This window comes from Pogona vitticeps, chromosome 12 (genome assembly GCF_051106095.1).
Source record: "Pogona vitticeps strain Pit_001003342236 chromosome 12, PviZW2.1, whole genome shotgun sequence".
Classification (NCBI taxonomy): domain Eukaryota; kingdom Metazoa; phylum Chordata; class Lepidosauria; order Squamata; family Agamidae; genus Pogona; species Pogona vitticeps.
The window spans coordinates 7,418,094-7,431,811 of record NC_135794.1 but is presented as its reverse complement, the minus strand read 5'-3'; the positions used below and the strand labels follow the sequence as shown (position 1 = coordinate 7,431,811).

The 13,718-nt window shown below is 45.9% G+C and overlaps 1 protein-coding gene across 1 annotated transcript in view; it reads left to right on the top strand.

Moving 5' to 3' along the window:
• HCN4 (hyperpolarization activated cyclic nucleotide gated potassium channel 4) overlaps nt 1–13,504 on the top strand; it is a 115,080-nt gene extending 101,576 nt beyond the window's left edge. The window contains exons 6-8 of the mRNA XM_072981658.2: nt 159–399; nt 5,815–5,979; nt 11,278–13,504. Of these exons, the coding sequence (XP_072837759.2) occupies nt 159–399; nt 5,815–5,979; nt 11,278–12,866 (1,995 nt within the window). The 3' untranslated portion in view covers nt 12,867–13,504. The remainder of the gene's footprint in view (nt 1–158; nt 400–5,814; nt 5,980–11,277) is intronic.
• The last annotated feature ends 214 nt before the right edge of the window (nt 13,505–13,718 follow it).

Here is a 13,718-nt window from a genome sequence, read left to right as displayed (position 1 = left end):
GTAGATGTGATTTCTTTTCAGTGGCATTTATTTTTGGTACCCGTGATATTTGTTACATGCCCTTTCGAGACCCAGCGGGCTGCCTTTGAGTGGAAGTTAAATACTTCAGTGCACAAACGGAAGCTTCACATCTTCACTGAACTCTTTCTCACGACCAGGAGATCATCAACTTCAACTGTCGGAAGCTGGTTGCCTCCATGCCGCTATTTGCCAACGCAGACCCCAATTTCGTCACTTCCATGCTGACGAAGCTGCGTTTCGAGGTGTTCCAGCCTGGGGACTACATCATCCGGGAAGGGACCATCGGGAAGAAGATGTACTTCATCCAGCACGGGGTGGTCAGTGTGCTCACCAAGGGCAACAAGGAGACCAAACTGGCGGATGGTTCCTACTTTGGAGGTAAGGAAGCATTTCTGTGCAGCTGAAGTATCTCCTGTCCTAGGTTCACAGCAACCTCCAGGAGGAGGAGCACAGCAAAAGGAGGAAAGGTGGGTATCTGATGAGGTCCGGTGTCTGCTCTGTGACCTCTGCTCAGAACACAGCATCTCTGATGACTTTCAGGGATCCATCAAGAGACCAAAGTAGTTCATACAGACATTTCCCCCGTTGGGGTGCACAGGTGGAAAGCAAAGGGAGGCACCTCCAACATTTCACCAAAAGCCAAGATTTGGAAAAGTTATGGTTCTTGATTAGGCTTCCCAGAATCCCCTGGCTAGCCTGGCATATGGCGACATTGGTCTTGGTAGAGTGTGGATTTGTGTGTGTTGTGGGGCTTAAAAAAAAAAAACTCTAGCAACACAGCAGAAAAAGTTCAGAAGACCTACAGAGCAGAATGGGCTTCAAGTCTCCTCAGACCACCCCTTATTGCTTTGTCCTCCTCAGCTGGTACTTACAGTCTTGATAATTCACTCTCAGACACTAGTAAGATGAAGAACAGTTGGTAACTGCTGGATTGATTGGTTGGTTGGTTGGTTGGTTGGTTGGTTGGTTGGTTGGTTGGTTGGTTGGTTGGTTGGTTGGTTGGTTGGTTGGTTGGTTGGTTGGTAGGTAGGTAGGTAGGTAGGTAGGTAGGTAGGTAGGTAGGTAGGTAGGTAGGTAGGTAGGTAGGTAGGTAGGTAGGTAGGTAGGTAGGTAGGTAGGTAGGTAGGTAGGTAGGTAGGTAGGTAGCCACCCAAACCCAGAAAAGTCCCTCCTAGCCAAACCTTTTTAAAAGCATCATATGAAGGTTGCAATATTTCCAACAGTTGGTGTTGGATTCCGGCAGTCACAGTCTAAGAACCAAATTTTGCTCTGCTACAGAGCTTGTTTCTCCCATCATCAGCACTGGGAAAGGTAAGTCTCCCTTCCCTTACCCTGTGGTTGCCATGCTGGACATCCAGCTGAGTTAGACTACAAAGGCATGGATGATGATGCTTTCTAGCTAGGCAGGTGGAAGAAGAGATAAACGAGGATCCCACACCCTGCAAATGAAGGCAAATACAGTGGTGCCCTACATAGCGACGATAATCCATGCAGCAAAAATTTTCGCTATGCGGATTCGTCGCTATGCGGGGGGAAAAGTCCATAGGAATGCATTAAAACCAGTTTAATGTGTTCCTATGGGAAAAACTCACCTTTAAGTGAAAATCCTCCATATGGCTGCCATTTTTGCTGCCCGGTAAGCAAGGAATCCGGGTGAAAACACAGCGGGTGGCCTTTTTTTTTTTAACCCGGCGGCCATTTTGGAACCGCCGATCAGCTGTTGGAAAATCATCGCTATGCGAAAATCGCTTACTGATCATCGCAAAGTGATATTTTCCCATTAAAAACATTGCAATGCAGTCACAAAAACGATAGCAAAAACTTAATCGCTATGTGGATTGGTCATTAAACGGGGCGCCCGTTCAGCAAGCCACCACTGTAACATCATAATGCAACTAGTAATATTAGTGGAGGTCCCTCTAACCTTAAAACCCATTCTACTGTTAATGTTAGAGAAATCCAGAACTTGGGACTCACACTGCCCCCTACTGGCAAATTGCAAACTTTCAAGACTCCGCATATTTACAATTCAACCCACACATATTTACTTCATTAATTTACCCGCAGTGGCTGCTTCGAAAGGAATTCTGGCAGTTGTTCTATACCATTGTCTGCTCTGTCCGAAGAGTGCAACCTTTATTGACCTTTGAGAGAACATAGCAGCTACAACTACAGCAAGACCCATTTAAAGATTAACATGAAATGCTCCTCACGTTGTTAAACTGAAACTGGACCTGCTGCTGTCAAATACATTTGCCGAACCCTTGTGAAACGAGGCCCTAAAGAGTTAACACACCATTTTACAGCAGTTTGCTGTTTGAAATCTTCTAGATCTAAGCTAGGGCATGGCAGGTGAAGGTGACTAGACCCTTAATAGCTACCCTTCTCTCTAAATTGCAAAATTCGTCAAATATCATTAATTTGTCAATTCATGTTTGGCTGAATCAATGGCACCGATGAATGCGAATCAATGAATTTTTAGTGATTTTTGATGTATTGATTCATTGGGCTATAAAACAGGCCCCAGGCACCTAGAGACACCGAAATCACAGAGAAGCTTCCCCTGACTGTCCTCTACAATCCCTGCAAGTTTGGCAAAGATTGGGTTTCTCTCAGGCCAGCTGCTAAAGTGGGGGACCCACTTTATGAGTCTATAACTTGGATGTCCAAAACCGAATAATCGCCAATCTTGGGCGAATTGTAGGGGAGAGTCAGGGGAAGTTTCTCTGTGATTTTGGTGTCTCTAGGTGCCTTGGGGGCTCTTTGCGGGTGTATAACTTGGGCATCCAGAACCCAGTCTTCAACAAACTTGGAGGGATTTTTTTTTCGGCAGAAGAAAATTGAAAATTCTTTATTCGTGATTCATTGACCTTGATGCATCATGAATCAAAACAAATTGCCATGTTTCTGATTCATGTCCATCTCTAATTAGGATCCAACCTCTTGCAACTAAAGGCAAACAGCATGATAATGCAAAGAGCAATGTCAATGCAGGAGCCCCTATCTTTTTGCTGTTATTAAAGAAAGAAAGCAGTTGGGACCCATACTGCCCCCCCTACTGGCAGGAAACAGAATTGCTCAGTAAGCCTGGACTCGGGAAATCTTTCCAGGTATATGTATATACTGGTGCCTTGCTAGATGATGATAATCCGTTCCACTGAAATCGTTGTTTAGTGAAGTCATTGTCTAGCGAAAAGCATTTCCCCATTGGAATGCACTGAAACCTGTTTAATGCGTTCCAATGGGGAAGAATCGTCATTGTCTGGCAAAGATCGGCCATAGGAAAGCCGCTTTGCGAACCACCGATCAGCTGTTTAATCGCTGTCTTGCGAAGCTTAGGTCCCGAAAACACCTGTTTTGTGAGCGTGGAGGGAGCTGTCAAAATCGTCGTCTAGCAAAAATCGTTTTGTGAAGAAGGGACCAAACATTGTCCAGCGAAATTCCCCCATAGGGATCACTGTTTTGCGAATCGCTATAGCGATAGCAAAAAGTCAATGTCTAGCAAAAAAGCTGTCAAGCGGGGTAACTGTCTAGCGAGGCACCACTGTATATACAATTCATTGTATCTGACAAATCAGAGATAATGGAGAGGCAGTTTTAGAAACAATCCTTCAGCGTCTTTTGCTCACATCGTTCCACCCTGGGCAATCCTGACCAGCCCTGGCCCAGAGGTGGTTATGTCAGGCCAAACAGTGTCACTGGTAGCCCAGGGGGACGTGGCTTCTGCAAGGTATAGCGTGACCTTCACCTCCCACTAGCTTGAGCAGAGGTGATTAGCATGCGGCCAACGCTTCAGGCAGGCCTCGGATGATTCTGGATAACAGAACCCAAGTGGCTTATTAAATGAATGAATGACTGAGTGGGAGCGAGGAAGAAGCAGAGCTGAAATTAGCAAGATAACATTTCACCCAATAAGCAAGAGAAGAAGTGCAGTTACATAATTCTTTGGACAGAAGGCGGGGGGGATGTATCCCGGGGGGGGATGTGACGAGGAAAATACAAACAAGGCAGCACCAAATACATTTAAGAGTGCTGTACTACCAGCAAGATTGAGCAGATCCAAAGGAAGGGAACCACTTCTCCAAAGCCCGGCTAGGTTTACATTGGCAAGACAGAAAGAATAGTGTAATTTTTTGTCCCATCGTTGTTTTTTTTTCCCTTCTTGTTGAAACAAGTTAGGAGGAAATGATACACATACCAGTTCTGTGATCATGGGGGTATTAAAATATCAATGTACCGATTGCTTCAATTACATTTTTATCCAAGGGCTAGAGATAAATAGTTTAACACAATTCTGGCCGCCCTTTTACACTGATTAGTTGTTGTTGTCGACACGGGTGGAAGGATGTAGTATCTGAAGCCTCCGGAAGGCTGCAATGTTTTTAAAAACGTAGTCATGAAAAGCAGGCCAAAGATCTTAGTGAACAGGTCGCGATCTAAATTTGTTTCTGATTCACGACCTGACTCGATGATTAAAAAAAATATACCAGGTTTAAATGTTAATAAACTTAACTGTGCCAGTTGATTTTTATTACCGTTATAACTTGGTAGTATCACGTGCAATTTGGGTGCAGTTTCTTTGGTTTCCCTTGCAAATGACAAACTGTCTGCGGACTAAATAAATTCAGTATAGTATCAGACATCATCAGAATGCAAGTGTGCATTCTGCCTGCTCCTGGCGTGCCTTTTTTTGCCTTTTTTACTGGCATTTCAGAGTTCTGCATAGGCCATGCTGGAAATATTTTAATAAATCCTAATTGGAGAAACAAGGATCTCAAGGCCAGCCTTGCTGGAGTGGTCGGCTGCCCGGGGGGGGGGGGGCAGAGCGGGGCCGGCCAGGCTCCCACCCGGATTGGTGCATCACTGCCAAAGAAGGACCCCAGCGACATGTGGAGCCCAGTTAGCGGGCTGGACGGCCCAGGGGGTGGGGGAAAGGGAATCCACACTACCTGTGCTTCTGTGCTTCATCTGGGAAACGAATAACGAGGCTCCCATGTCTAAATATCGTACAGGCTGGCATGTGGGCTCAGATCCGCCCACCCAAAGGCTGATCTTCATCTCAGTCCTTAGAGGTGGAAATCTGATCTTCTCTGCGATCCTTTTTCCTGCAACCAATTTGATATAATTGCAACAATGACCACAAAATACACTTTGATAGATATATAAAAATCAGCCTGCTGTCTGTGTTTGTGGATATACAGCTCAAAAGAGTTGAGAGAAATTCAGGATCCAACTGTTCCGTTTCAATCAGTGGTTCGCAACCATGGGTCCCCAGATGTTCTTGGACTTCAGTTCCCAGAAATCCTGGCCAGCCCAGCTAGTGGTGAAAAGGCTTCTGGGAGTTTTAATCCAAGAACTTTTGGGGACCCCAGGTTGGGAATCCCTGCTCTAGATCCCCAGGCTATGATCCTAAAAATGTTTATTATAGAAAAGTTCCACTGGATATGTTGGTTGACATGTTTCAGAATACCCTGCCAAACAAGTGTGATAAATTATTTTGATTCCACGTATCACTGGGGTCCTTCTTTGGCAGCGACGCACCAATCTTGAGTCATGAGATTGCTTGCTTTACCTTGAACATTTAGGATGATAGCTTTTCCCACATCACACACCAAGAGTGAGAAGGGATTGCAGGATCAAACCTGCAAGTAGAATACCCTGCCTTACTCTGTGTATGGATCGAGCATCGGTGGTGACGTTATTTGCCAGGTCCCGCTATGAACACTGGAAAAAGAAAATGAGTAGGTGAGCCGTCTATGTGCAAATAGGTTTCAAGATGTTGTCTCCTTCTAGAAATTTGCCTGCTGACCCGTGGCCGGCGCACAGCAAGTGTGAGAGCGGACACTTACTGCCGTCTTTACTCTCTCTCGGTGGACAACTTTAATGAAGTGCTGGAGGAGTACCCCATGATGAGGAGGGCTTTTGAAACTGTTGCGTTGGACCGGCTGGACAGAATTGGTAAATAGAGTGTTCGGTAGACCTGCTTTTCATTTTCCAAGTGTCAGTTGGGAGGGGGATTGAAAACGGGATGCCCAAATCAACCTCTGAAGACTCTCAGATCTTGCTTTTAAAAAAAAGCAAGTTTCCTCTGTGTGAAGCGCATACAAGCACATGAAAATATACATATTTAATTTTTCAAAAAGTTTTCCGAACAAGTCAGACAAGCAAGAAATAATTTTAACATGTAAAAACAAGTTGATGGTACACGTAGTCAGACATCACCCACTGGAGGGAGATGCGGTCCCTGGTTCTGATCTAGCCGGAGGTTATTATGTTTGGATCTTGATGGATAAAGCTGCCATTTTTAATTTCTCTCTGCCCCTCATTTTCCCCCTCATTCTTACATAGAGGTTGTTCCAGTTCTGCATAAGCTTGTGAACTTAAACAGTTGCATGAGCATCTGCGCACAATGCTTCTAATTTACACATTTTGGCAAGCAGTGTTCCCTAATATCATGCATTTTTGTACATTATTTTTAGGAACACATAACAGTAGGACCCCCCATATCCACAGGGGATAGTTTCCAAGCCCCCTCCCCCATGGATTCTGAAAAACAAGGATTATAACAAATGCTATTTTAATAGCAAATGCTGTACATAACATGGTTTCTGACTTCCTCTAGTGGCCAGTTGTGGTAACTTCATCTTCAGAAATATATATTTCTAGGATTTTTCTTTTACTATTTTTAATACAGTGGTGCCTCGCATAGCGAGGTTAATCCGTTCCGGATTAACCTTCGCTATGCGAAAACATCGCTAAACGGGAATAAAAAAGCCATAGAAACGCGTTCCTATGGCTTTAAAACTCACCGATAAGCGATGTTTTTCCATAGCGCCGCCATTTTCGCGCCCTCGGTAAGCGAGGGCAGGGCGCGAAAATGTGGCGCGGACCTTCCGGCGGCCATTTTGGAACCGCCGATCAGCTGTTCTCCCCGCTTCGTTCTGCGAAAATCGCTAAGCGAATTGCTTAGCGATCATCGCAAAGCGAAAAAACGCCATGGGGCCATCGCTGAGCTAACGCTCCAGCGATGGCCCGGACCCCCTCGCTATGCGAATTCATCGCATAGTGAAGCACTCGCTAAGCGAGGCATCACTGTATTTTCAAACTGTGGATAAGTGAATCAGTGAATCCTGATCCCACGAATATGGGGGGGGGGGGTTCCTACTGTACTTTCTGAGCAGACTAATACATACTTCTAAGCTGAGATCGGACTTCAACAAACAAATAGAAATGTCAGGAACACTGACTGTTTTCCTTTTGATTAACCATTTCATTCTCCCCTTTAGGTAAAGGTAAAGGTTCCCCTTGACAATTTTTGTCCAGTCGTGTTCGACTCTAGGGGGCGGTGCTCATCCCCGTTTCCAAGCCGTAGAGCCAGCGTTTTTGTCCGAAGACAATCTTCCGTGCTCACATGGCCAGTGCTACTTAGACACGGAACACTGAATTCTCCCCTTTATATATCACCTTTATACATCTGTACAGAATCATAGACTATAGCTGGAAGGGGGCCTCAGGGGTCTTCCTCCTTGCCAAAGCAGAGCTCCCTTGAGAAATATGCCTGATCATTGGAAGAAATGGGATGCTATAAACAGGATGGGCCACTGGACTGAGTGAGCAGGATCTTTCTGTTCTTCTTAAGTGGCGGGACGACAGACATTTCTTCAGGGAGAGAACCATGGGGTCAAACTAGACATTACATGTAACCTGTCCTTAGTAGCACCCTCTGAAGTGCTTGAAGGATGTAGGAATGCACACTGGCTTTCTTTGCAAGTAGGATTGCTCAGGCATGAAGCTCAAAAGAATTGCTTTGATTCTGAGTAAGTGTGGACTTTATGTTTTCAGAACTGGGGAATTGAACTTCCCTCCTCCTCCATTTCCTCTCAAGGATGTGATCACGCAAACGCCATGATTTCGGTCAAACTTTCCTTTCCTTCGCATTCATTTCACTCTCTTCATGAGCAAGAGTCCTAGAAAGCTATGATCTTTTGACTGGTTTTTAAAAAAACTATTATACTATATAACAGCTTTATAGGAAACCCAGTTATTCTGATCAGGGTTGCGATATATTTAAATTATAATAATTTGCTCCTTCTATAAATAGGAAGGAATGTATATAGATTTTTGTACAACTCAACATACAAATACATTCTTTCATACCCCTAAATGAACATGTGCTAATTGTATGCAAACCAATATTCTTCCTTTGGTGATTTGCATCCTTTTTAGGCAGCTTATAAGCAGCCAAACTGTACAGTATATTTGCCACAGAAACTGAGCAGCAAACGCTGCTCCTGCCAACACTGTGCCTAAAGAAGCTGGATGTTTTTGAATTCAGCTTCTACCAAGCTTAACCGCAGAGCGGGCTGTTCCGAGGTGCGAGTGCAGGAGAACAGTGCATGAATACAAAAGGTCTCGGGGAGAAGGAAAGACCATCGCTGTCTGAATGTTTAAAGCACCGCTAAAGCACGAGGCCAAAGGAAGAGAGAGGTGATCGGAGGAGAAGAATACCGCGCTGTCCTTAATGACTGCCATGGGGCCTTTGCAGAATGATAACAGCCAAAAGCGGAAGGGGGGGAAATAATCATCACATTGCTTTTATGCCTCAGATCCCCCTGTGTCTTATCTCCAAGCGATAGCTGACTTTGCGCTTCTTTTCCAAATTGCTTCCATTCTCTTTTCTTTCCCACGCGCCCGAATTCTATGCGAACAATCCAGGGCTGTTACATAAAAGGAGCATTGGTGGGGGGAACAAAATGTTAAGGAGCCAAAATTTCAGGGCCCCCCCCCAACCTTTTCTTTGTTTCAGGTAAGTATGAGGAAAGGCCTTCTGCCGTCATGTAATGATAAGCAGACGGTGAAAGGATTTATCTGTCTCTCCGGTGAACTGTTCTAGCCCATCGTCCTTCTTCCTGCAACCGTTCAGGAGATGCTTCCATTAAACCCACAAGAGGAAGTGGTTGCCACCTGCACCAGCCTGATATTCAGATTCAGAAGCAACACCATATCAGGCCAAAACCAAAAGAATTTTTTTAAAAAAAATATAGACAATAACATTATGGCACCTTAAAGACTAAAATGGCTATACAGTGGTGCCTCGCATTACGATGTTAATTCGTTTCAGCGAAATTGCTGTAGAATGAAAACATTGTAAAGCGAAATTTAAAAGCCCGTAGAAACGCATTAAAACCCGATTAATGCATTCCTCTGGGCTTGAAACTCACCGTCCAGCGAAGATCCTCATTAGGGCGGCCATTTTCGCTGCCTGTTTTGCGAGGAATCCATCCCTAAATACAGCGGGGAGCCATTTTATTTACCCAGTGGCCATTTTGAAACCGCTGATCAGCTGTTGGAAAATCGTTGTTTTGCGAGAATCGGTTCCCGAAGCAGGGAACCGATCATCGCAAAGTGAAATTCCCCCATAGGAAACATCGTTTTGCGATCGCAAAACTTCATCATAATGCGATTTCATCGTCAAACCGGGTGCTCGTCTTGCGTGGCACTACTGTATTTTAATGTGAGCTTTAATGGACAAGGCCTCTCCCCCAGAAGCCATATTGTGTCTCAGTAAAATGCAGATGCAAGAATAGGTGATAGCTTTATAGACCACTAAAAAAATCACCATACAATACGCGAGCTTCATCTTCAGAAAGTGAAATCTATGGTTTAATTATGCACTCTGTGAAGAATACTTCCATGGCTCTGCCATGGATCCTCCATAGTTCAGCTTCAGTAGCGACTTTCAGAGGAAAGGAGAAGAATTAATTCCTTTTTCCACATCATGCATCATGTTATGCACTTGCCTGTCTCCCTCAATTCACCTTTTTAAAAAAAAAAAATCAAGTATTATTTCGTATTTTTTAATTTATTTATGTATTAAAAATATTTTCGCTCTGCTTTTCTCCTTTGAAAGGACCCAAAGCAGCTTACACTGTGGAAATAAACAATGTTTTAAAGCTAAAAACAGGAAGTATACAAATATTTAAAAGAATCAAACAAATGCCACACTAAAAATGGTAAATAGAATCAACATGAAAAAACGATTCAAAGCAATAAGGCGCCATACTCCACTTTAAAAAAAAACCCTCCCAGACATCCCATCACTAAAGGGAAAGCCTCCCTGAAGTGAAGAGTCTTCGTCCACTTGCAAAGAACAGCAAAGATGGGGCCAGCCGGGCGTCCTGTGGGAGGGAGTTCCAGAGGTGTGGTTAATCATTGCTGATAGACCGATCCTCCATGAAGATTCTTTATTGCCTTTGAGAGCCATTTTGGCTGGCAGCCATCACCATTCCTCTGCCCTTCACTGGCGCAGTAGCAGATGCTGTAGCAACCTTCCATGAATCTGATCTTTGGGACACCAGCTTCCATAATCCCACGTCAACATGGCGAAAAGGGTCAAGGATGATGGATGCTGTTGTTCAGAACATCTGGAGAATACCAATTTGAAGAAGGCCCATGTATGATTCATATTTTTAAAGTGGTCTTGTTGAGTCCTGGGGTACCAGAGTCATAGATGGCATTGCAGGTGGTGGCCTTCTGATGTCATAAGAACAAAGCTGGATCGTACCCAATCTTGAATATGCATTCCATATGAGCCACCAGATGTCTCCAGAAAGACCCCGTCTGTGACTTGGAGGCTGTAACCCTCTTCTGTAGTTGCCTCAAAAGCATACAGCAGATTTCCGCGCCATGGTGTGAGTCTGTTGTGTCAGACTACAATGCTTGTCATCCCGAGCCACAGAAATGCCACTTTTGACCCTTGTGATCCACTTGTGGTGTTATTGAGTCCCTCGCCATTCGCCTCAACAGTTTCACACAAAAATCTTTTTCTGTTACCCTGCTCAGAAAGACAAAGGCTCAAGTTAGGAATCTCTAGGTGTGTTGACCATAATTTCCTAGCAAGCACGTGTATTCCAAATTAGGATGATGAGTTTTAAGATCACAATGACTTTTCCTGCAGTAATTTTCTTCCTTATCCGATTAATTAAAAAAAATCGGATAAGGAAGAAAATTACTGCAGGAAAAGTCATTGTGATCTTAAAACTCACCATCCTAATTCATTGTCCTAAATCTCATTGATCGTCCCAATTAGAGTAGATCAACTGAATCCGTTACTAAGTGGTAAGTCAACCCTTGTCTAAGACCCATTGACTCAGTGGGTCTAACTCTTGATGGTTTTGCCAGCTGAATTGATGCCATGGTATTGTGGTTCTCCCCTTGAGTTGGCTCTCAAGACAACTCTTAACTTTCCTTTCGCAGGCAAGAAGAACTCCATCCTTCTCCACAAGGTCCAGCACGATCTCAACTCGGGGGTCTTCAATTACCAGGAGAACGAGATCATCCAACAAATTGTGCAGCACGACCGAGAGATGGCCCACTGCGCTCACAATGTCCAAGCCGCTGCTGCAGCAGCCGCCGCCGCGTCCACCCCAACACCAGTTATCTGGACACCACTTATCCAGGCCCCGTTGCAAGCTGCTGCAGCCACTACATCGGTAGCAATAGCGCTGACCCATCATCCTCGCCTTCCAACCGCCATTTTCCGCCCGCCCGTCTCCGTTTTGGGTTCCCTGGGGCAGCCGCCCAACCAAACGCCGAGGCACTTGAGAAGGTTTCATTCCTTGGTGTCATCGGCTGGGCCTTCTGTCATGGGCTCCCCTTCGAGCACGCCGTCTCAACAGCATACCCCGGGAGCTGAAACCCTGTCATCCTCCTCCTTCCAGATCCAGCAGCTGGCAGGGTTTACAGCCGCCGCGGGCTTAGGCCAGTTCCACCGGGCCTCGGCTGGTTCTCCTCCCACTGGCTCGGTTCAGCAAGCCTTTGGCAGCCCGTCCTCTACAGGGTTAAGCCAACCGCAGCTGGGACCTTCAGATCCGCCTGAAGGGACGGCGTTGGACAGCAACCTGTCCGGCGGCTTTGGCCCCTTCCAGAAGGCTCCCGCTGCTCGGGCGCCGTCTACTACCCCTGCCGCCGCTGCCTTCACTCAACAATCTTCGAATTCACCCAGTAGCCCCCTTGGCCACTTGCCACCCGCCTGCAGCCCCCTTCAAGGGGAACAGCTGCAACCGCTCTCAGGACCTGGAGCGCTAGGAGGGACGAACCACCTCCCGTTGACCCCCTCGTCCAGTCCTCCACCTTCTAGCTTAAGCCAGGTGACACAGGACTCCGGAGGCTCCCCTCCGACCTCGTGTCAAAGCCAGTCAAGTGCATTAGAACCTTCCGCCGCGCCCGCAACAGTCACTCAGTTGCACCCCGAAAGATCACCCTTTGCCTCTACGTCTCCATTGAAACAGCCGGCCATCCCTCCTCCTTGGTACCAGCTCCTTCCAGGCCTTAGCCCTCCTAGTCAAAGCCCCACACCCAGGACTTTGCAGGGCGGTCCTCCGGGGCCTCTGGGCTCCCACGGATCGCTGCTGACGCCTCAGACTTCCAGCCCACCTCCACAGATCCTCCAGCCCAGGAGCACGCCCTCGCTTCCACCAGGACGATTGACCCAAGACCTCAAGCCGATTTCTGCTTCCCAACCATCTCTACCCCACGAAGTGGCTCAGACTTTCAGCCAAGGCTCTTCGCACTCCTCTAGAGAGTCTGTTTCTAGCTTCTCGTCTTTCTCTGGAGGAGGAGGAGGGGGAGGTGGGAGCAAAGCTCTTGGGAAGCCATATAGCTCTGTGCCGGGGAGAGTGACTCTACCACGCCAGATGTCCTCAGGTTCGCTGCCTCGGCCCCTTGCATTCGAGGCCAGTTGCGCCGTTTCGCCATCTCTGACTGCTGCAGAAGGGAGGAAAGGATCCATAGGGCTCACTGGGGATCGAGAACCCACCCGATCTAAACTGCCCTCCAATTTGTGACATTCCCCATCCCACCCCCTTCCTCCTTCTCATCCTCCAGAGGATCCGTTTTTTTGTTTTCTTTGTGCTTTCTGGATCCCTTCTCCCCACCCGAAAACGTTTACGCAACTTTGTGGGTTTTTTTTTTCTCCCCCTTTTGTTTTGAGTTTAACTATGATTAGCGATTTGGATTTAAAAAAAAAAAAGATAAGAACAATTGCAAAAAAAAAAAAAAACAGAGAAAGAAATGGAAAAAAAAAAGATTACCAGGTACTCTTAGAGCTATAGATTTTCAGTCACTTTCTTTTATAGAGTATTTTACTACATGGAGCAAAGGATCAGAAAGGGGAATGTAATCAATGTGCAGTAGTAACCCAGAGATGAGATGCAGAGCTGACACAAATGATCAGCCAATGAACTAGCAAAATTGGCTTCCCATGGAGAGTCAGACCGCAAATCGGTGTCAAGGGCCTGCGCGCGCATGTGTTGGTTATGTGCAGTCACTTTTAGTTGATGTCACCTGGAAAGTTTCACCATTCAATGCTAACATCTTCAACTTCTGATTAGACTTGAATAGGCTTAGAAAGGGTGGGGGGATGTCTTAGAGAACTATGCATGCAAAACGAAAGGACATTTGTTCCCTGGAGGGATTGAAGATCATTTCACCAACCATTTTATAAACTTTGAAATTCTTAATTTGTCAAATTCAAAACAAACCGAGATCCAGATCCTGTTGTCCAGTGAAATTTGAAAGCTTCTGGGGCAAATCACGAATTCCAGAGTGAAAATTCAGATGATCCCACACGTGTCCCAACCATGAAGGTGGAATTATACATCACTTGGAAGTGTAGGATCCATTGAGGAAAACTTTAT